Below are 27,316 nucleotides of genomic sequence, written 5' to 3'. Positions count from 1 at the left end.
CACAGCAACTAGAAATCCAAAGACAAGAAAGAGGATTTGGTCATGATATTGGGGTGATAACAGCCAGGAAGATGGAAATGACTTAAAGCTGCAGAACAAGGGAGACAAGTTTGGGCAGAAGCAATTTTATGGGGACCAGAAAATGTTAAGATGTTGACTCAAAGGCTGTTCCTGAACCACTAAGAATCTTGTATAACACAGATGGTTAAATCCAAATTTACAATAGATCTTATAGATAGACAACAGTCACGTGTGTCTACAGACTCTATAAAATTATTTTAAAGGTAAACCAGAACTCACTGGTGGAGAAGCAAAGCGGCAAGATGGAGAACTACCGCAAGAACTGCCAGAAACTGAACCTGCGTAGATGGGTACTGGCACTGGGCAGGCTGGAGGAGAAAACAGAGGAGAGACGTCACTCATTTTCAAATTCAGCATCTGAATTCTCTGATGGAAAAACTCTGAAAACTGTCCCAATGTAATGCTGAGCTTGTCTCTCAAGAACAGCGTTCACCCATTAAAATTCATGGGAAATTCATTTAGAATGGGGTAAATTTTTCAGTTCCCCGAGACAAAATATTCAATTGGGGTGGAAGGGGAAGGGAAAGAAAACCTTCTACTAACAAAGCTTAACTTCTATTGCAATGCAGAAGAATCACTTCTGGCACCTAAAGAGAAGTTTCAGCAAGATTACATGAGCATGTGAGTTTCCCTTGGGTAAACTGAATAAATGCAGGTACTTACACTTTTTAACTGGAACTTGTTCAAGAAAAGGATGACTAAAAAACGTTTCTGTAAGATAAAAAAAAAGTTTTCTCAGGCAAGCCCATAAGTATAGTCCCATAAAGCAGGTAAGCTGTACAACAAGTTGCTTCTGAATCCTTCAGGTATGATGGCTTGATTTCCTAACCAAAAATCTTTTTTTTTTAAAAAAAATAATCAGATTATGAGAATATCCTTGCTATAAATTTTTAAAACAAATATATCATGGATTTGCAAAAGCAGTTTTTTCCATCACAAACAAAATTTTTAATTCTAAGATTCCTTGAACACATAATTTTTCTGCTGTCCATTTTCAAAACACTTGTTTCTATGGAAATCTTGCAGAAGACCTTAAGTTAGAGACATTTCTGTAAGCTTTTTCCAAGCACTAGATCAGAATATCACTGCTGTTTTTCACTGTCTAAATGAAAAGGGAATCTGGCAGGTGAATTATACAATATATTCTCTTCTATTCCAGCTGAGTTGTTTTTGCAGCTGGTTTCACAATTTAAGCAATATTAATTCTCCTTAATTTTGTTGATCCAATTAAATGGTTTATAATTTCTATTAAAAAAATTTGCATTTGTTAATCAACATACATACACCGTAGCATCCACTGAGTGTCTGAGAACAGATCCGAAATAAAAATCTTTAGTTATTAAACTGAGATGATCTCCCACGTAATAAAGCACTTTTTAAACCTCTTCCTAGATTTACTACCTTCCATCTTGCATGAATTTCTTGCCTTATCTCCTCTGCTTGTCCATTTATACATTTCTCTCTCATACTTTTCACTACCCTCACAGCATCTAGATAGCAGTGAAAATAATATAGATTTTTAAGACAAAAAAGAAACTGCAAGCTGAAATCAGAGTTTCACGATATTTACTACTTAACAAAAGTCTTTCAATCCTTTGGTTTATGGGCAGGCAGGGTTTGGACAGATCCTGTGATTTCACTGTGTGGTGGATAATTAATAACTGAGGAAACAATCTGAGCTGTAAGATTTATTAGCAAAACAGGCATCATAAACAGGTCAATGAACTCCCTAGTCAGTCCAAAGGCCCTGAATACAGAGTGAGACAGATTTTTATGCATTAAAAACAATTAATCAAATGCCAGCTGATTAAAATAAAACAATTAATCAGGATTAAAAATAAGGCGATCTGATTTCTAATTGGAGGAAAGATTATGGACTTTCCAAGCTGATGGGAGGGGCACCGCAGAAAATGAGGTGTCCTACTGTCCTCCCAACCTCAGTCAAAGGAACATGGGAAACAATAATTGATTGACCAGTACAGGTCAGTCGTCTGATAAGACATATAGGTGGCTTGAGATTTATAATTGTGAGAAAACTCCTTGTATTGATCTTCAGATTTGGCATAATCTAGGTCCTTAGTTAAGGTTATCTGAGCACAGGGAGAGGTGGTCCAGTCTCCCAGACATGCAAACAATGTAATGAAGTTATCTCAAAGTTCCCATGACTGAATCAATTTTCCCACAAGCTAAAAATTGGACTAGACCATAACTAAACAGAAAGAGAACTTACCTAGCTCCAAAATTGAGTTACAAGATGGAGTCATGGGTTCACTCAATGCCCACAAATGGTAGAGAATACTGTTTCTCAAGCTGTGCTACGCAAGGAATTCTGAAACATCCTAAGTTGTTTTTTTAATAAACCACGCATAAATAGGCATTAAAAATAATAATTAGAGGATTTTACTACAAGGATTCTGCCAAAGTTCTGTTTAAACTGTGGAAAGGCTTGAGATCCCCTGGTAAGAGGAATTCCCAGGAAAGACATTTCCTCTGGGGTTGCAGATTAGCATCTCATCTCAGAACAGTGGGAGGTTCCATATCTCTCACAGTCACAGAGCTAATGTGTGTTGGAGACGGGACTAAAATTCAAGTTCTCCTGTATGTGCCATCCACTCCCCCCAGGCTCCTTCTCCACAAGGCTTCATTATGATGCTTTAATCAACAACACAGATTTTGCTTAACTTTTTCGGTTTTAAGGAAGAATTTTATGGGGAAAGGGAGATTGTTGGGAAGCAAATGGTATAACAAAAAGCATCCACAAAATAATTTCTAAAAACTCACTAGAAAATATATTGGTCATTATGAGTAGACAACCCTGATGCTGTCACTTCATTCTGAACACTGGAAAGCTTAAAGAAATGTACTTTACTCACCAAAATCCATTCTGTCCTTCTGATTTCTCTGAAGCAAACCCAAGAGAAGATTAGCCAGATATGGTGATGTTTCTCTGGGGATACTATGAGAAAGGGGGGGAAAGACATTAATTGAGGACGTTGGTTAATTGTAGGGGAGAAAGGCCTCATTGGCAACAGGGAGGCTGGAAAACGCTGGGGGTTTGGGGCTGGATGGGAAGGGCAGAATCAGGTAATCAGTTGTGTCAGGCATGTTGAATTCAAGACATCTACAGGGCATCCCATCTGAAATGTCCAAAAGGCAGTCAGTGATGTGAGACCAGAGCTCAGACGAGAGATGAGGGCTAAATCTGGGAGTCATCTAAACAGATATGATACTCAAACTCATCAAAATTGATTAACTGAATTTCTTAAGCAAATGAAATTATGGGTCCAAATGGCAATACTTAAAATTAATCTGAAAATATGCAGCAAAAATAAAATTCTCCATTTTCAGATATCCTAAAACTTTCAGTTTAACAAACATACATACCTAGGAATCAAACTTCTGTTCTTTTCATAGAACATCCTCAAGTCTTGTGGACTATTGGCCTATAGAAAAAAAAAGGGAGGAAATAGTTAATGTCAGTCTCATCAGACAAAAGGCTTAAAAGGCTTTTCCACATCTTGGGATCAATACTAATCTTCCTACAAAGGCTGCCCAGTCTGCCTTCTAACAGATGGTCCCATTGTATACAAGCTTCCTTGCAAGGATCCCTGTGGGACCATGACCACATCCCAATCTTTCCTTTGCCCACTAATTTCACCAAGATAAATCCTCTTCAAATAGTGAGTATGGAATAAATGTTGGTGACAATTAAGAGGTTTTAATCTCTACCTTCAATATAGACTGCCAGTATGATCTTTGCCATCAGAAAACTGGAGCAAAATGATCATCCTCCCCAAGAAATATATTACATGAACAATTCAGAATCAAGATTATGACAGTCATATTTTAAAAGTATTTCTGGGTATTCTTTAGCAAGACTTTAAATGGGAACAGAGAGAAATCAGAACAATTCTACTTACGCTTAATGCCTGACCAAATCTACCCTACCTCATATGCAGTCTTTTCCAAGGAGGAACCCAACCTAAGCCACTTCTTGGTCAAAAGTAAAATGAAGCAGGTTCTACTACCTCTACTTCTCAGCACCTGGCTACGCTTCTAACCCAGGTCAACATCAGCCCTGATTTAATTTGAGCACAATTACTGGTCTCCACTTTTTAGAGATGCATAACAAATATTTTTTAAAAGAGCATTTCCATATACAAAGCAGAACACAAAAGGAGACCATCATGAAAACAGCAACTCTCCACCTGCTTCTTTCAAAAAATAGGTAATATATTCACATATTGCTTCTAGGCAGCTATGGAGAAGCTTCAAAATGTTTCAATGGCCTTCCCTCCTCCAAATTCTCCCAATCAAAGACCAAACGGAAAAAAAATATTTACAACTTAATAACAATCAAACAAAACAAATGCACAAAGCAGTCACGTTGGAAAAGGTGTTTCTTTCTATACCATAAGTCCACCACCTCTCTGTCAGGATGTGGGTAACATCATCTTTCATCCAAGGTCCCTCTGAAAACATGGATGGGCATTACACTGGTCAGAGTTCCCAGGCCGTTCCAAAATGCTTTTCTTTACAATGTGTTGTCTTAGTATAAGGATATCAGAAAGTTTCCACTACATTTTTTGTGAGCCACCAGGAAATCCTTTGGCGGACCACAGGATGAGCAGGCCTGGTATAAACTTTCTTCCTGGTTTTGTTTGCTTCATTCTGCGTTAGTTCAAGGATGCTCTGAAATTCCCTCATCATTTCTTATCTATTACACTCATACAACATGATTGATAGGTACCCTTCCCCTCTATCCCCCAGATTCCAGTTCTTTGCTTTTCTTTTTTCCCTTTTTGATTTCCCCTTCAAGCACGGGAATTTTGTTTTGCTTGTGACTATTATTAATTCCCAGTATTATCCCACCCTCAACCCCCACCCCTTCCTATTTTCACTTGTTTCTCTATTACACTGATCTATTTTTACACCATCTCCATGTGTTCAATAGTCCTTTCAGAGACTGGTGAGGTTCATTTGATGCCCCCTCTCCCACTCCTTTCCTCCACATTTGTTTATTTTTCTTCTCACTCATTTCAACACCAAGAAATTCCAAGTCCACCTCTTTGTTCTTCCTTTCTACATGAGTTCCTTCTTTTGCTCTCCCTTCTCTTTTTCCCCCTGAAGCCCTCAGAAAAGAATCAATCCCCAGCCCAAGCACTGCTTCCCTTATTCAGAACCCTTAACCCAGGAAGCCAGGAAGGTTCTGAGGGAACACTTGTTCCTCCTGTCCCCCCATTAGAATATTACCCTGACATCCTTCTAGTCGCACCAGTTACTCTTCACTGGTCAGGGTTTGTATCTCAAAGACCCTACTCAGCTCTGGCCTATTCGTGAGAAAGGTATGAAAGTCTTACATTCCACTGAAAGGTCCATGATTCCCCCTCTGTCATCATACTCTGCTTTGCAGAGCAAGTCACTCCTCTAGGTCATAAACTTTACTCTTCTGCCTTTGGCCCAACACTGTGTTCCAAGGTCTCTCATTTATGAAAGAAGCTGCCAAGTCTTGGGTCCTTGCTACTTCCTAGATGGCTGCAATCTTTTTTCTTTGCCACAGAAGCTCCAGATGTTATAATATGATGTTCCTGATACTTTTCCTTTGGGGGTTTCTTTCAGGAGGCGATCAGAGGATTCTTTCTTTGCCCTCTAATTCGAATAGATCTGGACAGTTTTCACTTATGAATTCTTGAAATACAGTGTCCAGACTTTTTCTTTTAATCATGGTTTTAGGGAGTCTAATGATTCTCAGATGACCTCTCCTTGACCTGTTACCCGTTTTCCACATCAGATCTCACATTTTCTTCTATTTTTTTTTGCCTTTTGATTTTGTTCTAAAATTTCTTCTCTCACAGTTACTGACTTCTCTTTAGTCTATTCCAGTTTTCAGACAGTCCATTACTTGCATACAGTTTACCATGTTTTCTTCTATGAAGAGCCCCATGCTCTTCTTCCAATTCTTTCTTCTTTGTTTCAACTTTTAAATCTCTTACTTCATTTCTGGGTCATATGGTACTTGTGAAAAGTCCATATTTCTTTGAGTCTATGGCTATTACAAATTAAGTCTCTCCTTTTGGAGGTATCTTTAGATCTACAATAATTTTAATGCTAATTGGTGTCTTCTTCATTTATGCCAACTTTAATTCTGGAATGGGGGGGTTTTTTGACTGAGCAAGGTTCAGCCCCCACAGCATTCTTGGGCAGGGTGCTCATCCCTGTCTAGTTAGCCCTGAATCACCTGCATACTTGCACTTTCCTCCATCTCCCCAGCTGGATACTTCTACATCTTTTGAGGTGGAGAATGCTACATCTTCAGAATTTTCTATAATGCATCAGGCTGAGTAATGGGGGCCCTGGAGTCCCTGGATGCTTGAGTTCTCTAGATATAAGCACTACCATCCTAGACATCAGAGCCAAGGCTTCCAAAGTGTCCCATCCTACATTTTCTCTGTCTCTGGACACAGTTCTCCAGGCTATCTGTGTCTCTAGACTGTCTATTTGCACAAGGGGACTGTTGGCTTATCTACCTGTGCTGTTGACTTTGCTGGCGGATCCCACCGTTGGTGCCTACAGACTTCAGGTTGACTGATGTTATGTGCACTTCTGGAACAGAAGTCATACACTGTAATTTCTCACTGGGTTTCTTAACAATTATTTGGTCCAGTGAGAATGTCAGATTTTTGCTGAAGGAGAGATGTAGGACATGGTCATTCTGCTTCCACTCAGGTAGTCCTCTTGTTTGGAAATCCTGTATGCTTCTTTGTAACTCCAGTCTAAAAAACATGCTAGCTTCATTTGTGAAGAGCCCAGCTGGAAGAGGTAGGAGGAAGGGCAGAAGAAAGTTCTGATGAGGCTCAAGTTGTTTCGACCCACTCAACAGTAACCAAGAGTAAGAACTAATCTGGCTCCTCCTTCTAACCTCTCTGAGTCAAGGGAACACTACAACCTTCAGAACAGAAGGAGAAGAGCTTGGGAATAAGATGAAAGGATCCACCAGAACAAAAGGACAATCCAAAGCCAAGCATTAGAGAAACTGTGCTACCTGAAAAGGGGGCTTTCCAACCAGGCATTGATAGATCACAGTTCCTATGCTCCACAGGTCAGCCTTGGCATCATAGTGTTGAGACATAATAACTTCAGGAGCCTATAGAAAGGACAGAAAAATCCAGAAGGCATGGTTATTACTGGAACAATACTTATCTCTGCTACCCATAACCAACTAAATTACAAAAATGATAACACTTTCTAAGAATGTCATCAAGAATTGCCTTTCCATCTGTGAATTATTTGTCTATTTTCCCTGGAAAACTTCAAATTCAGAGTCAGTTTTCCCATGCTACTTGACACAAGTTGAAATGTTCTGTCCTGATGGCACAGTTGGTTTATGGTTAGAAAATTTGAACAAATTTTTAAAATTATCTTCAGTAAAATTAAAATTAAAATTTTTTTAAATTAAAAAATTAAAATATAATTAGGAAGGTAAAACTGTCCCAAAAAGAAAACAAGTTTTGTCATTACACTAAAAATAAATTACTGTTGGATAATCCAGCTTTCAATCAACCCAATTCTGGGTTCCCTTCATCAGCACAAGTAGCAAGCTGGCTGCCAGGTTGCAATCCACTGTGATAGAGCTGATCAAGAGGAACATCAAATTCATTTCACAAGCCTGGGAAGCTTGACATTGCAAGGGAAGAGTGAGGTATTGTAGGATGCAGTCTATGATGTGCTGTAAGGATCTTGTAATCCAGTCCTCTCAAACATAGTAAATCAGATCTCCAAACGTGGCAGTAGGGGACTCAACCAATAGAGAAGTCGTGGACTCCAAGAGAGCCTTTAAGTCCAAGCATATTTTCCACATCTATAGTGGATGTATCTTCTAACTGCCTCTGTGACCAATGTTCTAATATTACCCACAAATAAAATGAAGCTACATGAAAAGAACATAGGGAGATGGAGAAGAAAACCTGCTCTGATGCCAAGAAAGTGCTTAGGAGTAGCATCAACCACGCCTTCACGAAGTTTTCATCGCAGAAAACTGGGGCGATCATTCTATGGCAACATTTCCTACTGACTCCATTATAAAGGCTTGCTCTATAGGGATTCGCTTTACAATCAACTTTGCTGGAAGTCATCTACTTACTGACATGTGAAATGTCCACAGAGCACTACCAGTTTGTGTTGTTACCTTCATCCTACTAGAGCCTATTATAAAACCAGAGCCTCTCTCTATATAAAATCACATCCTTTCTGAAAACAGCGAGGCTTTATTTCTAGCTCACACTATCCAAGAATCTACAGTTTTCAATAGACAAGGCTACAAGACTCACCATATACATAGGAGATCCACACAGGGTGGCAGCCATCATGTTACTATGCAGATAACGAGCAAAACCAAAGTCCGCTATGTCAAGAAATGAAAGGAAAATGATAAATATTTTTCACATTTACCAAAACTCTGTGTTTCAAACTCTAACAGGCAAAATATCTAAACTCCTCTCTACCATCTACATAGAGTCTGAAAGCTGGGAAAATACAGGAATGGGAGGGTATAAGGGAAAGAGGGGAACAAGGATTCAGATTGGAAAATGTGTAAGTATATTTAACAAAAAGTCTAGACTAATAATATATTGAGATGGACTGGCAGTTGGAGATTGACCTTTCGAATTTTTAAGAAAACAAAAACAAGTTGGCAAAAAACTTCTTACTGAAAAGGGTTGATCAGAGGCCTAACACTAAAAGGAACAACAATGCAGTCCCTACATCAGCAAACCAAGAAACAGCATTGGCATCAGTTGTACAAGCCATGGCTCTGCCAGCTACGCCTGATACCAAGAGAAAAAGGACTCTAAATCATTCATTTAAAATGTCAAATGCCATATTTCTTGTTAAAATGCCATCAACATTTGTTAGGAAATTCACACTTTTTATTTTTTCCTGAATTCCTCTTACCAGCAGGAATGAATAACCCTGCTCTACAGCTAATCACTTCTGGCAGGACTAAGTGCTCCAGAAACATATGATATCTACCTCATGATTTTACATCAAGGACCCTAAAAACCCAGTCATCTGCCAAACAGAAGGACTGGACCAAAAATAAATGAAAGGCCCTTCTGGCTCTGTCCTTGTATCATCGCCATAATTAGTCTTGATGGGCACCCAGAAAATGTAATTTATTCTGATCTAGGCCATACACTCAACATCTAGAACTCGAGCCTGCAGAAGGAAGAGGAGGCAATCTTCATGTAGCACTTTGGAAAGTCTGCCAACGAGTTGACGCACTTTATCTCTCTGAGTTCTCGTAGCAACAACCCAGGGCTCAAATACTTTAGTTGGTATTATTTTGTTTACAGATAAAGAAACTGAGGTTAAAAGACAGGAACTGACTAACCCACACTCAGACAATGAATAAAGGTCAGGGGCAAGATCTGAACGCAGGTCTCTCCTAAATGCCAGACCTAGTCCTCTTGTCACTACTCTCCAAAGCTTTTTAAAGTAGAACATTGGTTCCCTGGAGAAAAATTTGTCCCTTTTCTATTTCTATCCCAAGGGCCTGGAAAAGTGCTTGAAACCTAAAAGTAGGCTAATAAATGCTTGGTTAAGATTTCAACACAATTATCAACGTTATCACTTGTTCAAATTTGATCAAAATCATAGAATACTAATTTTCACAAGGGATCACTTCTTCAAGGAAATATTTTCATTTACCTATTTTGATACGAATGCCACTGACACTTGATTTTCTGCGACTAGCATAAGACAGTAAGATGTTCTGGGGCTTGAGATCCCTGTGAATGATTCCTTTACTATGTAGAATTCGCATGGCAGCTGCAATCTGATGCAGAAACACTCTGATGGTGTCTTCACTGAGAGTTCCTTTAGCTGTTGGAAAAGCAGTTACATAAATATTTGTACATACTTACACATACAAAGCCAAAACACCATCTGCATACACCCATAATTCAATTATCAGTGGTAATAAGGGGAAAGGATGATGTAGCAGAGCCACAGATGCTAATTTTATTTAGTAGATTCATATCATAATTCCTCCAAAGAAATGTTTTCAACTACTAAGGCCGACCAGGTCAAGTTTTCATCTCTTGTTTTAACTACCCATCTCTGGTGAAGAGCGTGGGGGGAAGGGGAGGACATATGATCAAGTGGGTTAATCAAAAGCCCTGGTTAATCATCCAAATAGAACTGACTTATTGCAAGAGAAATCTTATTATATATGTATATTAAGTATATTCAAATATATTTACATTTTTTAGCTAGATGTTTTCTTGACATTTCTAATTAAAGTTGAATTATATTTTAAAGACAAATTACATCCACTGACCACACCAGGAAAAAAAAAATCCATTCTAGATTAACAGACATTTTAAGCAAATAGTGTTTTATGTTAGTTTACCCACATGTGTTACTACATGAAAAGCAAACCGTAGTCTAAGGGACCAAACCAAGGAAGAACACCAATCACCATGGACTTTATATGAGTCAGGCTCTATCTGACTTTTCCTCAAGTGTAAACTTTAAGTTCTCTGGAACCAACTGTTAAAATTTCAGAGTAAACATATATACCTCAGTATTCAACAATTACTACAAATCAGGATTCAGGTTTTATTGATTGTCTGGACTTAAGAAAGTGATGAAGAAAATGTTAATAATGTAAATTAAACTCTAAGCATGTACATATATTCCCACCCCTCCCTAGTGTCCCCCTCACCCCCACCCAGACAGCATGTTTCTTAAACATTTACATCCTTGGGCTGCTCTAAAAATACTCAACAGAAAGCTCAAAGAATGAAGCCAATCAGCACACTGGAGGCTGATAAAAACAATGACCAGCAGTCATACAGCACTCTCAGGGCTGCCAATACTCATCTCTCATCTAAGCCTCAACACCCCTGCCTGCATCTATGTCTTCAGGTATGTGCCTGCCCCATGGGGATGCAAGCTCCTTGACAGATGTGTTTTTGCTGTCTCTGCGTCCCAGTACTTAGCACAGGGCTGGGCATACAGTAGATGCTTAATTAACACTTCCTGATTAATATCTTATTGTAGACACCACCTGTCATGATCTTAGGGGCTAACAGAGGCTGCTGAGTACATCTACCGACACCTGTCTGAAGCCGTTCACTAAGAATCTGTGGAAAATGAGGGAACCCATAACATGACGGAGGAAGTAGAGACTGGGATAATCTCACAATGGGGTGCTCAGGTGCTGTGCTTCAGAGGAAGTGGGGATTCTATGAAACAGAGGTGGTGCAAAGTAGAAATATTTGAATGAGGCCCCCCTAGGAAAATAGAAAGGCATGGGAAGGGGAGGTGCAGTGGAAACAGGTATGATTGCCAAGGCAGAGAAACTTGCAGATCTGCAGAGAAGCACGTCCCTGGACCCTTTGTGGCTAGGGCAGTTGGCAGTAAGAGCAAGAATCAAGATGGAGATCCACAGACTCACTGAAGCAACTCTACCCTTGGGGGGGTACTTGGGATCTCTTTGAACTAACAAGCTAGATCCCCAAGTTCAATTGTTTCTGCTCAACTGGAGTGAAAATATTGTCAGAGGGGAACACAAGGGTCTCCCTAAGACCATGTTCTGGTCTCCTTATAGCTCTGTCCGTTCTGTCCCAACCCTCTGACTGGCTTTTTAACAGATACCAGAGAAGAGGATAACTTCCATGGCCTGGACATCAGGCCTCTCTGATGGGCACCTGTACAAGATTTTTGGCAAAGTCTCAGGACTTTTTAACTTGATGTCAAGCAAGAATGTACATCTTCATACACTTAGGCTTCTGTACCCCAACCCCTGCATGCCGCTCCCCTTTCCAATCCATGGCAATCTGGCCCCTCAGACCTCATGTCACTTTGCCATCACTAGCACAACAACACAACTTTCTATGAGAGTTCTCTGTAGGGGTATCTTATCACCCTCTTGCCCTGAGGGCTATGTTTCATCCAAGTTTTACCTCCTCTTTCTCAACATGAATTACAATATTCGGTACCCAGAAAGTACTTAATGTTTGTTGAATGAATTTGTAACAATGTTTGTTGAGTGAATTTGTAAAGTGTTTTTAATGATGTATTTAATTTTATAAAGCATTTTTACATCTATAACTTCTTTAATAAATTCTTCTGTCTTAGAAAGTTTTTTCTAATGGTTGTGTGAGGTCGTTTCTGAGAAACTGAAGAAAATATAACTCATAGAGAACATTACTAAGCATTACTTCAACAGAAACATATTCATATGGAGTCATATAAACACTATCAAATATTAACATATATAGACACATTTATAAAATCCAAAATCAAAGCCTTGCAATCACCCAAATCATAATTTGTTGCTATTAATTTAAAAAAAAAACAGGTAAAGTAAATATGAAAAAATAGCTGAATATTTACTGATCTCAAGCAAAATAAAATTACCTTGTAAGTAATCTGCCAAGTCTCCACCGTTGCAATACTGATTTTCAAAGACAAAAAGATAATTAAAATCCAGAATGTTTATTCAATTCATTACCAGGTAATAATTTTTCATTAGACTGTCATCCTATAAAAATGTAATAAATATCATCTGAAGTAGATCCATTCTGAGAACTATAGTATCAAAAATTAAAACATTACTTATGACAATTTAGCTATGCTTTACTGAATGTTTTAGCACCAGTTTTCAACACTATATTATTTGGCAGCATATTCTTAAGGTACTTCTCAAAGAAATTTCAAATCCAATTAAACAGACATTATCAGACTACAACCTACCTCCATCACCAGAAAAACAGAGTTGGGCAATTCCTAAAATAAAACACAATAAATCTTATTTAGACTGATGATCAAAGCCTAAAGTAACATGAATATTGTTCTCAAAATAAATTTCAGAGATTGCTTAAAGATTTTAAGACCAAATCCTAATAGGAAACACTAATTCAGACTAAGGGAGAACACTATAGTAACATAAAATACTAAATGTCACCAATGGCTAAAGTTATAAGTACCCCAAAGCCCAGTAAAACTTCTGCTTTAATCACAAAAAGGAGAACCAATTTTATGTAGAGGGCAGTAAAGTTAGAATTTAAGATCTAAGCCTACACAAAGTTCAAAATGGAGAGGAAAAAACAAAGAGCGTTAAGATTCTCTTGAATCACAATTTCCCAGCAGTTAAGTGGTCACACGATAGGAACATTTCTCAAGTGAAGAACTGCAAAAGTATTGGGGGGGAGGGGGAGGGCCAGAGGAGGCTGAGCCAAGATGGCAGAGTAGAAAGATGGACCTGTAGAAGTTCCCCCACCCATAGCCCATAAAATACCTGTAAAAAATTACTCTAAACAAATCCTACAGCAGCAGAAGCCACAAAACAACAGAGTGAAAGAGAGTTCCAGCCCAAGACAGCCTGGAAGGTGGACAGGAAAGGTCTATTACACCAGGCTCAGGACGGAGCACAGCCCAGCATGGGCCACACAGGGCAGCAGGGACAAGACCAGAGCCGGCTTCAGGGTGCCACCTGCAACAGCTGTTCCCAGATTGCTCAACCCACAAACAACAAAGACAGTTTCAAAAGTCAGTGAGAAAGCTCTTTCCCCTGGGTGAGAAGGGAACAGATCTGAACCCACTAGCAGCAGCCACTGCAGTGACAGCATCCATTTTTGGAGTCCTCGGCTTAAAGACCCTGGGGGAACTGAGTTGCTGATCTGGATCTCAACCCTGAGTGGCAGTCCTGGGGTGAGGAAGAGCACTGGCTGGTGGAGCTCAGGGAGGCTCTGGAGAGGGAATCTTACTTGCAGATCCTGGGCAGAAGAAAATTTGTGGTTTCTCCCAGACCGGAGCACAGGCCAAGAGAGAAGTAAACTTCACTCCTTTGACTGTGCCACCATGGAAGAACTGAGAACTTACAGGTCCCCAGAGTATACCCTCCTCTTGACAAAGGACTCAAAAGTCAAGTAACTGGGTGGGAAAATGCCCAAAAAAGGGGAAAAAAGTAAGACTATAGAAGGCCACTTTCTTGGTGAACAAATATTTTCTTCCATCCTTTCAGATGAGGAAGAACAATGCTTACTATCAGAGGAAGACACCAAAGTCAAGGCTTCTGCATCCAAAACCTCCAAGATGAATATGCAATGGTCTCAGGCCATGGAAGAGCCCAGAAAGCATTTTGAAAATCAATTAAGAGAGGAGGAGGAAAAATTGGGAAGAGAAATGAGAGTGATGCAAGAAAATCATGAAAGCAAGTCAATAGCTTGCTAAAGGAAACTCAATAAAATGCTGAAGAAAATAACACCTTTAAAAATAGGCTAACTCAATTGGCAAGAGAGGTCCAAAAAGCCAATAAAAAGAAGAATGCTCTAAAAAGCAGAACTAGCCAAAAATAAAAGGAACTTCAAAAGTTCACTGAAGAAAATAGTTCTTTAAAAATTAGAATGGAGCAGATAGAAGCTAATGACTTTATAAGAAACCAAGAAATTACAAAATAAAACCAAAAGAATGAAAAAATAGAACATAATGTGAAATATTTCATTGGAAAAACAAATGACCTCGAAAATAGATCCAGGAAAGATAATTTAAAAATTATGAGACTATCTGAAAGTCATGATCAAAAAAAGAATCTAGACATCATTAGAAAACTGCCCTGATATTCTAGAACCAGAGGGTAAAATAAATATTGAAAGAATCCAACAATCACTTCCTGAAAGAGATCCAAAAAGAGAAACTCCTAGGAATATTGTAGCCAAATTTCAGAGTTCTAGGTCAAGGAGAAAATATTGCAAGCAGCTAGAAAAAAAAACAATTCAAGCATTATGGACATACAATCAGAATAACACAAGATCTAGTAGCTTCTACATTAAGGGATCAAAGGCCTTAGAATATGATATTCCAGAAGTCAAAGGAACTAGGATTAAAACCAAGAATCACCTACCCAGTAAAATTGAGCATAATACTTCAGGGAAAAAATTATCATTCAATGAAATAGAGGACTTTCAAGCATTCTTGATGAAAAGACCAGCGCTGAATAAAAAATCTGACTTTCAAACACAAGAATCAAGAGAAGCATGAAATAGTACACAGGAAAGAGAAATCATAAGGGACTTACTAAAGTTGAACTCTTTACATTCCTACATGGAAAGATAATATTTGTAACTCTTGAAAGTTTTCTCAGTATTTGGCTAGCTGGAGGGATTATACACACATATATGTGGAGAAAGAGAGAGCACAGGGTGAGGTTGAATAGGATGGAATGATATCTAAAAAAATAAAATTAAGGAGTGAAAGAGGAACATATTGGGAGGAGAAAGGGAGAAATGGAATGGGGCAAATTATCTCTCATAAAAGAGACAAGAAAAAGCTTTTTCAATGGACGGGAGAAAAGGGGAGAGATGAGGGAAAAAGTGAAACTTACTCTCATCACATTTGGCTTAAGGAGGGAATAATATGCACACTCACTTTGGTATGAAAATCTATCTTACACTATAAGAAAGTAGGGGATAAGTGGGGTGGGGAGAATGATAGAAGGGAGGGCAAATGGGAGGGAGTAATTAGAAGCAAATGCTTTGGGGGAGGGGCAAAGTCAAAAGAGAGAATAGAATAAATGAATGGCAGGATAGGATGGAGGGAAATATAGTTAGTCTTACACAACACGACTATTACGGAAGTCTTTTGCAAAACTACACATAGCCTATACCAAATTGCTTGCCCTCTCAGTGGAGATGGCTGGGAAAGAAGGAAGGGAGAGAAGTTTGAACTCAAAAGTTTTAGGAATAAATGTTGAGAACTGTTTGTGCATGCAAGTGGGAAGAAATACAGGTAATGGGGTATAGAAATCTATCTTGCCCTATAAGAAAAGAGAGAAGATGGAGATAAGGGAAGGGAGGGGTGTGATAGAAGGGAGGGTAAACTGGGGGAAGGGGTAATTCGAATGCAAGGCGTTTTGGAGTAGGGGGAGGAGAGAGATGGGAAAAAATTTGGAACTCAAAATTTTGTGGAAATGAATGTTGAAAACTAAAAATAAATAAATAAACATTTAAAAAAATATATCTACAACCACATGAAAAAATGCTTAAAACACTAATAAGAGAAATGCAAATTAAAACTCTAAGTTTTCCCCTCACACCTTGCAAACTGGAAAAGCTGGGAATGGGCAATGTTGCGGGTACTATAGGAAAACAAATATGCTGGCACATTATGGGGTGGGGGACAAATCTGTGAATCAATACAACCAATAAGGAAAGCAATTTGAAATTATGCAAATGAAGTGACTAAAATATGCATATTTTTAACCCAGAGATTCCATGTACTAAACTTATAGCCCAAAGAGTTTATGGATAAAAAGAAAACTCCTCATATACATCAAAATGTTTACAATCTTTTTGCGGTAGTAAAAAATTGAAACAAAGTTGATGCCCACTGACTGGGGAAATGTCTAAACAAATTGTGGCACATGAATGTAATCGAGCATTACTGAGCAATGAGAAACAGAAATGTGATGAATATGAATGCTTCCCTAGAAACACGCAAAGATTTATGTGGTCTGATGCAGACTAATTAAGCAGAGCCAAGAAAAAATTACACACAACGAATAAAACAATGTATATATAAAGAACCACAAAGCATTCAAGAGTAAAGGCTACAAAATTATAAAAAACAAGCATGGTCTTAAACAGACATGAGAAGACACTCCTCCTTCACCCCTCATTGCTTTGCAGAGGTGAGAGGGTCATGGATACGTAACATTTGCATGTATTTTCAGACATTTTGTTTTGCTGGTCCCAGAGTTAGGAAGTATTTGAGGTGACATCAGAACTCAGGACGTGCTGACACTAAGTCCAGAAATCTGCATAATGGGTCACATAGCTGCTTCTAATAATAGTATTCTAGGAACAGAGTATGTAAGCAACTTATTACAAAGAGAAGAAAAAGGATTGGAAATTAATGGACAAATGGGAAATGGGATAACTAAAAAATTGTATTTTATACATCAAAAATAGCCCATTCAAATGTTGCAAAGCAAGTTGTACCCTTTGACATTATTTATAATAGCTGGAATCTCAGCTCTAACACTGACTCCCCCACCCCCATGCGCTCCTCAAATGGCTCTGTATTCTCTCTGTGAGCTTACTTTGGGCACTTCCAGTACAGGACTAGCTAGCTCTCTGAAGGCAGACAAGGTGAGTGCCTTCAGCCTCCCATCCAAACAAGGATCTTCTCAAATACACCACAACCATCTTTAATTGACCTTAATAAGCTCATGACCTTCAGCAAGCCCCTTAACTCTCTTCACCTGATTCCTTTTCTATAAAATAAGAATTCAGACCATGACTCACTCAGTAGGCAAGATGCAAAGATGGCAGAGAAGCAGTCTCTGATGAAGAGGCTGCAGAAATGAGGCACAATTGAAGTTGGTAGAAAGATTTTTTTTCCCAACCATCATTGGAAATAATTTGAAATTATGCTTAATTTTTTCTTTTTTAAGAAAATGACTGAAATGTCACCCTCTGACCCAAAGGTCCAATGTATGCCAGAACATTCATAGCAACACTTCTGGAGCACCAAATCAATCGAAACAAATAATTTTAACTATTAATGGAATTTAAATTTAATCCTAATTATTCAAATGAAGTTAGTTTTAATTATTTTAATTGAAATCAATTGAGTAAAGGGCTAAAGAGCTGTTTTACATGAATGTAAAGGTACATTGCCTGTGCTCTAAGAAATGATGAACATTAAGAACTGAGAAGCACGGAAAGCCCTAAGAACTGATGCCTAGTGAAAGAGTAGGCTGAGTATCACAGGAACACATTTACAGCTGAAGGGAACCTAAGGTCCTTGCACCTTCATTGTTTATACTTGAAAAAACTGAGGCCCAGAGAGGTTAGGTCACTTGTCCAAGGTCACACAGACAGTGGACAGTGTAGCTGAGGGGAGTCAAAGCTGATTCTGACTAAAGTAAGCACTCTGGTGACCCTCCTACCTCCATCCACACAAGGACTACCAAGTTTGCTCCAAGAAAAAGGAAGCCAAAATGAAGGCCATGGAATGGTACCCAAGCAATCCTGAGGAAGAGCCAAGAACACCTTTCACTCTCTTTACTGAAGAGGTGGGGGGACAGCAGAAATGGAGCACTGCATGTCTGCAAGACATCATTAATGTTCTAGTGGGTTCTGCTGAACTGTCTTTTTCTCCTCTTTTTGAATTCTTTCTTACAAGTGATGACTTGCTGGGCAAGATCTATCTGGGAAATCTCTCTTCCTTCCAGGTCCACACAATTCATACCTACAGACTACAAGTCACTCTGTTTCCCTCCTCCCCCAAGGCCCTTTGGGTACTTGCTCACATTTCTCTCCTCCCTAATTCCCCCCCTCATACTAGGGGACTCCAATATACATACATACTGACCCTCCCTCAAACATCACAATCACTTACAGTTCCTCAACCTACTCACTTCTCATGACATGAGTTATCCCTCCACCCACCTCAGCCACACACAAAGCTGCTCAAATCCTTGATCCTGTCATCACCTACAATTTGGCACACAGTTTACTTTTTATGTGTGTTTGGATGTTATCTCCCCCATTAAATCATAACCTTCTTGGGAACAGGACTGTCATTTGCCTCTTTCTGTATTTGTAGCACAGTGCCTGGAATATATTAGACACTTAATAAATATTTACTGATTGAATTAATGTGATTGGGGGGAAATGGCATCAAGGTAAAGAAGACAAGTTTCTTGAGGGCGGTGGCCATCTTCCAATAGGGAGCTTACTCAAGGTTTCCTGGATGGAAGAAGTCAGATGAAGTTAAACCTGGCCAAAAAACTTACAGTGGCTACGTCAAGTCCTGTGCTCTTTTGGTCTGTCTCACCATCACTCCCTGGGACTCCCCCATCACCACCAGAATCCTCCCCCACTAACAAATGACTCCAATCAAAGGAATGTTCCTTTTCATTCTGCATCTTTCATCTCCATCATCCTCTGTGCCTTGTCCCCCAGACTCTCTCTCCCTCCCCATCATGCTGATCCAGGTCTAGAAGAATCTTCCACAAACCCCTCTGAAAAGCTTCTCAACGGGTGGACAGATTATCAGTGCCACTGACTTGTCCTGTTAGCACAAACAACTAAGAGGTGAATTCTATTGTCCCTCACTGCTGAGTCATTTCAGTCATATCCAACTCTTTGAAACATCATTTGGGGTTTTCTTGGCAAAGATACTGTAGTGGTTTGCCATTTCCTTCTCCAGTTCATTTGACAGATAAGGAAACTGAGGCGAACAGCTAAGTGATATGTCCAGGAAATTCCAAATGGAATTTTAGGTGAAATGTGTGAGTTGCAGTTGGTCTATTCATTGAAAACAGTTTTTGAATGTCTCACCAACTACAATTCCAGAACAGATGCTGTACCCATTTTCTCACAGAAATAAGTGGATGGACAAATAAACTGAAGAATGACACAGCCAACTTAGAAATCTGTTTTGTTCGACTATGCCTTTTGTGACAAAGGTTTCTTTTTCTTTTTTCTTAATTGGTGGGGGAGGGAGTGAGGAGCTAGAGAACAGGATGCTAAAATGAAAGAGACAAAAGAAAGAAGGTCATCAAAACATGTTTCTGAAATGCAAAGAAGGAAGGCCAGAAGGAATCACCAACAGGACATCTTTGAAGGTAACATGAATGTGCTATATATTTAAGAAATAAATGCAAGCTGTCCATAACAGAGCTACAGTTTCACATGCAATCCCCTTTCTGCTAAAATTAGAGAAAAAAAATCAAAATTCTTTCCTTCCTCCTTTGAACATCTCAATCCTACATATTTTAACATTCAGCTCAAGTGGTGCCACCTCCACTCCAGGTCTTGATCTCCCCTTTCACTGAACTTATTGTCCTTCACATTAACCTTTATATCATATTTTATTGCAGTTATTTCCACCTGATTTATGTATGTATTTTGTGTTCTGCAACAGATATTATGATCATGGAAAAATAGGGAGCACCCATGGTACTGTATTTCTTTTGATGTGCTACACACAAAGTAGATATTCAAAAAGTTTTTCAATAAAAAAAACTGCAATTCACAAATCCCACTTGAAATCCCAATTAATAATATGAGCTAACTCTCAATTACTTCTGCTAATAATCCACAAACTTAGGGAATGTAATTATTTATATTTAAAAGGCTTTTCCAAGGAGCTGAGGAGAATTTGGGCTTGAAAACTCAAAATGAAAGTCATCTAAATATCTGAAAACAAAACCATGCAACCTGTATCTCCTCTAACAGCCCCTTGCTGAATGCTTTAAAATTTGTCATTGATAACTGCCACTCCTGGATAATTGTGAGTAAATTACTGTTTGCTAAATATGATCCTTTTATAAATACTTTTTTTTTATACCTATAATATTTCCCATTTGTATCCATCCCCTAACCCTTCCCAGAGATCAGTCCCTTAAAATAAAGAATAAAAAGAGAAGGGAAAAAGAGCAGCAAAACTAACCAGCATATCAAAAGTCTGACACTTTATGCAATGTTCTACATCCAGTCCCCCTACCCCTGCAAAAAAGCAGAGGGAGTTATCTTCTCAAATATGATCCTTTTAGAAAATTAAGTATTGGACTCATTTTACAATGCTCAGTTTTTAAAAATCAATCTCCTTATTCTGTCCAAAAGTACTTTTTATTTTCTTACGTGTAAATACTTTCACAAACACCAACATAAAAGGATTAAAAATTTACTAGCAGGTAAATGTCTGCTGCCATCTGACCACATGATCAGATAGCCCGCATGCTGCCAATTATTCATATAAAAAAAGAATCTAGACTAGCAATCTACTACACAAAGCAAGGTGAGCCACTTTCTGGCAAATAAAAGGATGTACAGCCAGTTCTTGCTTAATGTGAAGTGGACCATTCCAAAAACGGTCACCTCCCCTCATGGGGCTCTGTATGGCCCCACTTCTGTAGCCCCCAAAACCAGGAGGCGAGAGGGGATTCAGTGCCTGGAGGCCTCTGTTACTGCCCCTAACTGTCCATACTGAAAGGTACATGAAATTTAGCAAGTTTTCAGAGTAATCTTAATTTTCCAACTAGCATGACATGATTGCCTTGAAAAAGTAGAAATAATCTTCCCGTCACACACAAAATGAAGGGTACACAAACAGAAAGTGAGACATTTTCATAAAAGAGCAGACTACAGGGTGAGTTAAGGACAAAAAAAAAAACAACTTCAATTTCCTCTTGGGGACAAGTAGATCTCTGTGATCTTGAGAATCTCTGTCCTCAACTGATCCTTTGAAGTCCTTCCCAAATGGCAGAAGAAGCCTTCAGCCTACTTCTATCCAATGCAATCTATCTCCAACATCAGTTGTGCACTGAGAAATCTGTAGACTGCTCTGAATAATCATAAGAGAAGTTCAGGCCTCTTTATGCTGTCCATTTTATTCAGTTTGAAGTGTACAAGCACCTCCTTTCAGTAAGAAAAGATACAGACTGCATTGTGATCTGGAGGTGGAAAAGGTGACTTAACACTATCACCCAGAGCACCCAGTAAAAGAGCAGAAGGAGTCGATAGAATGCAAAGAGCACTGGATTTGAGGACAGGAAACACAGGTTTGAATCTCATCTTTGGTACAAACATCCTCATCCATAAAATTAGGGAGTCAAGAATGACTTGATGCCCCTTTTAACATGAAGGATTAAAATTCCATGAAAAAGAGAACTTGGTATTCTTGTAGTACAGACCATATGAACTAGCAAAGGAGAAATCTCAGAAAAAAAAAGTCATCATTTCTAGAGATAACCAATAATTAGCTGTAAAAGTAATCAAGCCTAGCCCTACCAGATCTCAAATTGTATTACAAAGCAGCAATCATCAAAACCACTTAATACTGGCTAAGAAACAGAGAGATAGACCAGTGGAATAGGTTAGGTACCCAAGACACAGTAGTTAATGAATATAGCAATCTATTGTTTGATAAACCCAAGGACCCCAGCTTTTGGGATAAGAACTTAACCATTTGACAAAAATTGCTGGGAAAACTGGATAACAGTGTGGCAGAAACTGGGCATAGAACAATGCCTGACACCGTACACAAGAATAAAGTACAAATGGATACGTGATCTAGGTATAGAGATTAATACTACAAACAAATTAGGGGAGCAAGGAAGTGTATTTGTCAGATTTATGGAGAATGGAGAAATGTACAAGAATACAAGTCATTCCCCAATTGATTAATGGTCAAAGGATATGAACAGGAAGAAATTAAAGCTATCTATAATCATATGAAAAAATGCTCTAAATCACTATTGATTAGAGAGATGCAAATCAAAACAACTGAGGTACCCCATCACACCTAACAGATTGGTTAACATGACAAAATAGGAAGATGATAAATGTTGGAGAAGATATGGGAGAGTTGGAACACTAATTCGTTGTTGGTGGAGCTGTGAGTTGATCCAACTATTCTGGATTTGTAGCCCAAAAGGCTACAAAAATGTGCATACCCTTTAACCCAGCAATATCACTTCTAGGACTGTATTCCCAAGAGATCGTAAAAATGGAAAAGGGTCCCACATGTACAAAAACATTTATAGCAGCTCTCTTTGTGGTGGCCAAAAACTGGAAATCAAGGAGATGCCCATCAATTGGGGAATGGCTGAACAAGTTGTGGTATATGAATGTAATGGAATATTATTGTGCTATAAGAAATGATGAACAGAAAGACTTCTATGATCTGATGCTGAGTGAAAGGAGCAGAACCAGGGGAACTTTGTACATAGGAACAACCACAGTGTGTGAGGAATTTTTCTGGTAGACTTGGAACTTCATTGAAATGCATGGACTTAAAAAATTTCCAATGAACTCTTGAGGCAAAATGCCTTCCACATCCAGAGAAAGAACTATGGAATTGGATCGCAGATAGAAACAGACCATTTTCTTTTGTATTATGTTTTGTTTTGTTTTATGGTTTCTCTCAATCATTTTAATTCTTCTATGCAACATGCATTTAATAGGAATGTACATGTAGAACCTACATAAGGGAGGGAGTAGGGGGGAGGGGAGAATGAGGGGAGGGAGTAGAAAAAAATCTAAGATATATGAAAGTGATTGTCAAACACTGAAAACAAATAACACAATTCAATTAAAAAATGAAAGTAATCTAAATAGTATGAAAGACAATAATTCTTCTGTTCATTTCTTCAGACCTAGGATCCACAGAAGTCTCCAATTGCTGCTGTTATTGCTGTTCAGTCATTTCAGTTACGTTCAATTCTTCATAGACTCCATTTGGGGTTTTCTTGACAAAGATAATGGAATGGCTTGTCATTTCTTTCTTCACCTCATTTCACAGATGAGGAAACTGAGGCAAACAAAGGGTAAGTGACTTACTCAAGGTCACACAGTTACTAAGTGTCTGAGGCCAGATTTGGACTCAGGAAGATTAGTTTTCCTGACTCCAGGCTCAGTGCTTTATTCACTGGGCCACCCAGCTGCCCAGCTTCTCTAATAGCAGCCCTTATTTCTCACAGCACCTTGTAGCAGGCGCTAAAGAATGAATCTACACAGATGCTGTTAACTCAGGGTGACAGGAAGGGGCCATTAAGACAATGGTTTTCAGCTATATGACTCAGAGCTAAATTTGTAAGCATCACTAGCCAGGAAAGCCAGATGACTAAATGTAGTGCATAATAATGCACTGTAGAGTATAATATAGCAAACATGGAAGGGAGTTATCATCAACTCAGATGAGAAAAACAAACCCTAATCAGGATCAAGTTCACTCCAGATCACTCATCCTTGCTTCTTTCCTATCCCCAACTAACATCACAAGTGAACTGAATTCTTCTGTGGTTATGCGATCATATTTGGCATGTGAACCTAGAAGTAGAGCTTGGTTTCTAAAAGAAGTTCTTAATAATAATGCCTAAATTCAAGTTGAGAAGTCTAAATATTCTTGGTCCCAGTGGTGAGTGGGTATCACTATTACCTTTTTACCCCTCTCTTTTCTTATTCTGCCCTTTCCTGGCATGGACAACATAGTGGCAAAACACAGAGAAGAAGGGATGCTAAAGGGTGACAGTGAGGACTGGCACACAACTCCTTGTCCATCCTTCTCCCTCCCCCTAACACACACACTCATGAATGACTGGCAGAAAACTGGAAAAACATAAGTCTTCACCTCTATGGTTCTAGGTCAGATTTCCAATTTTGTTAGTCACCATTACTGTGGTAGCAGATATAGTCATGCAGAAGATTCTGAGAAGTGCTCACCCTGGTTTTTAAACGTCAGCTTAGATAAACTTTTCCCTGCCCCCACAGCATAGTATATGAAGGTAAAAAAAAAAAAACTTACATAGAGATTCTTAAACTGGAGTGTGTGGAAAGATTTCAAGGGGTCCATAAGCACAGATGGGGGAAAAAAATTTACACCTCTATTTTTACTAACTTCTAAGGGAAATTTAGCATTTCCTTAAATTACTTACTTGAATATAAACTTTACTAAAGACGGCTAAGTATCACCATTTGACTTAATGCAACAAGTCTTTATATGCTTCATACTATGTGCAAAGATCACACAGGAAAAACAAAATAGAAATTATTTTGCTGATGTACCACACCAAAGGATTCATGCCAAAATTCACACACATTTGAGGTTTGCAAAAATCATATTTTCCTGATATTTTCACTTGGTACTTAAGAAAAGAAATAACTACAAGTATAGATAAGAAGCACAGACACAAATTTTAGTATTTTTTAATGATACTTTCTACAAATCATTCATTAATGCGAACGCTAAAAATAGACAACTAGGAATAAGCAAATGTGCAAGTTCAAGTACCAATACTGTAGGTCCCAACCCGATCTCTCCAGTAAGCAGAGAATAGGAGAGAAATCTAAATCCCATTCAGTGCATAAACTGACAAGTTATTGTCAACATAAAAGCACTTCAGCTTAAAGCTGCAGACTCCAAAATAGCTAAATATATTTAACATATTTACCCAATTCTTCTGCTTCATATGTGCACAGTCTCCTACTAGAAACCTAACATCCAAGAGTTGGGAAAGACATCAGATGTAGCTGGTCCAAACTCTTGCCCAACATCAGTCTTTTCTACAATATCCATCCCTGATACGCACGTATAAACCCTCTCTCAACCTGATTACTTCCAGTGATGAATAACATTAACCTCACAATGCAACCCATTCCAACTTACAGAGTTCCCATATAAGATACAAAAAAAAAAAAAAATTCATGCCCTTGAGGAGCTAACCAATAGGGAGCCAAAATGTATATGCAGGAGGCAGCTCAGTATGACAGCAAGCAAAGTAGGATCTTTTGCTGTTTTTGTTTTAGTATAATCAAGTGCCTCTGACCACATCAGGCCTTTATCAATCCTGAGAGTGTTTACTAGGAGTAAAGTACAGAAATAAAAATTTCTTTAACTAGAAACAGTGTATTGTTAATTATTTTAATGTGATTAAAGATCTGCTCTAAAAAAATGTATAACTACTCTGAGGGTAAGGTTTTACTTTGGGGCTTACTGACAGCAGATGAGATTTGGGGAAGTCACTAAGGGCCCCCCAACCCCTTTTGAAAACCCAGATGTTGGTGCTTCCTTCTCTGGCAACTACGGTCAGACAGTTGGATCTGTCTGTTGATCTATGACGTATGTATTGCTTATGTCAGACATTTGCAAGTATGTCTGTTGATCTTTAATTTCTCTATATTTCTCTGAAGTTCAGGGTGCTGACTTTTTCCCCTGAACATGTGCATGATTAAAGTAATTGCTGACCCCCTAAAAAGTTGCCTTTCCTTTTATAAATACAGATCTAAGAACCTATGATAGCAGACCCCTCTGTGTATATCAGGGTGCTTACTGATACACTCAGTTTACACACACAAGCACCCCAGGCATCCCTCTCCAATCAACCTGCTTCTTTCCCTGTGATCTGTGCCACCCTCTAGTCCAAATCCTCCAAAAATGGCATTTTAGTTAAACACATCCAAAGTGATTAAAGGCTTGGAGAAGAAGAAAGCAAAGCAACATCTGAGGAGATATATGCAGATGGCCCTTTTGGGGACAGAACATTGTCCAGCAATTGGGTCTGGTCAAAGCTAAGTATCTAATAACTTGAAATGTTGACTTCCAACTGAGCATTTTAATTTGACTACTGAATTCAGCATTCTCTAAAGCTCATGATTTGAAGGCAGCATGGTCTCAACAGGGTTAGGAAGGGCAGGGCACAATAGACTCAAATTAAGGAAAGTGTTTTAGAGAAATTTTGGAAGCTGGAATGATGCCTGATGCCTCTTCACTGAAAATGCTGGCACTCCACTAAATTTCAAGCAGCTAAAGAGGACCAGAGTGCCAGGCCTGGAGTCAGAAAGCCCAGAGTTCCAATCCAGCTTCAGATACTTACTAGCTGTTTGACCTTGGGCAAGTAATTTAGCCTTGGTTCACCTCAGTTTTCTCATCTATAAAATGGAGATAATAATTACACCTACCTCTCAGGGTTCCTGTGAGGCTCAAATGAAATATCTGTCAAGTAATTAGCACAGTGCCTGGCACACAGTAAGCTCTACATAAATGCTAACTATTATTACTATTATTATAATGACGCCTAATATGATCAATGGCATATTAAAAATAACACTGTTTTTAGGTGGGTGAGCTCTCAGTGCCACAGTCGCCACAATAAGACTTTCAAGACAATTGTTTTTCCATAACATCCAAATCTCCTTGCATAGACATATCCCTAATAAAGTATCACCTGGGAAGTACCCACCTGGCAGATGCTCCTCCATGGATATAACGAACTTGCAGAATCAAAAGAAGCTAATGCTACACATGCCAGCTTCCCCAGCAGACAAGTCAAAAGATGACTTGTTTAAAAACAGATCCTATAACATTGCCTTCCCAATACGAAATGGTCTAGAGGTAACAGGAGTTCAAAGCAGAGGAGGAGACAAATTAGGCCAAGAAAATCATTTCTACACTGTGGCTATTTCTTTATTTTTTCACCAAGGTGGAAAGAAATCTATGAGCAAAGATGGCAAAGAGCCTACTTCTGTTCTGTGCCACATTTCAAGTATAGATGTTAACCAAAAAAAAAAAAAAGTTAAGGACAAGATTCTCCCCCACCCCAAACTTAGGTGCACTTAGAAGAAACCAAAGGAAACCATAGGAAAACGAGATACTAGCTCACCACCACAGACCTTTCCTACATCTCTCCTGGGTATGTGAGCAAAGGGCTCTATAGGAACTC

The 27,316-nt window shown here is 38.8% G+C and overlaps 1 protein-coding gene across 2 annotated transcripts in view; it reads right to left on the bottom strand.

The window, feature by feature from the left end:
• Positions 1 to 27,316, bottom strand: part of ULK2 (unc-51 like autophagy activating kinase 2) — a 72,784-nt gene that overhangs the window by 39,293 nt on the left and 6,175 nt on the right. For both annotated transcript variants that reach the window (XM_072639997.1, XM_072639998.1), the window contains exons 4-12: positions 12,841 to 12,873; positions 12,505 to 12,541; positions 9,787 to 9,960; positions 8,409 to 8,482; positions 7,124 to 7,225; positions 3,466 to 3,524; positions 2,955 to 3,037; positions 745 to 792; positions 301 to 389 (exon numbers count right to left, since the gene is read on the bottom strand). In XM_072639997.1, the coding sequence (XP_072496098.1) occupies positions 301 to 389; positions 745 to 792; positions 2,955 to 3,037; positions 3,466 to 3,524; positions 7,124 to 7,225; positions 8,409 to 8,482; positions 9,787 to 9,960; positions 12,505 to 12,541; positions 12,841 to 12,873 (699 nt within the window). The remainder of the gene's footprint in view (positions 1 to 300; positions 390 to 744; positions 793 to 2,954; positions 3,038 to 3,465; positions 3,525 to 7,123; positions 7,226 to 8,408; positions 8,483 to 9,786; positions 9,961 to 12,504; positions 12,542 to 12,840; positions 12,874 to 27,316) is intronic.

The sequence above is a fragment of the Notamacropus eugenii genome, chromosome 2 (genome assembly GCF_028372415.1).
Source record: "Notamacropus eugenii isolate mMacEug1 chromosome 2, mMacEug1.pri_v2, whole genome shotgun sequence".
Classification (NCBI taxonomy): Eukaryota; Metazoa; Chordata; class Mammalia; order Diprotodontia; family Macropodidae; genus Notamacropus; species Notamacropus eugenii.
The sequence above is the reverse complement of the archived record's forward strand: the minus strand, read 5'-3'. Positions and strand labels throughout refer to the sequence as shown.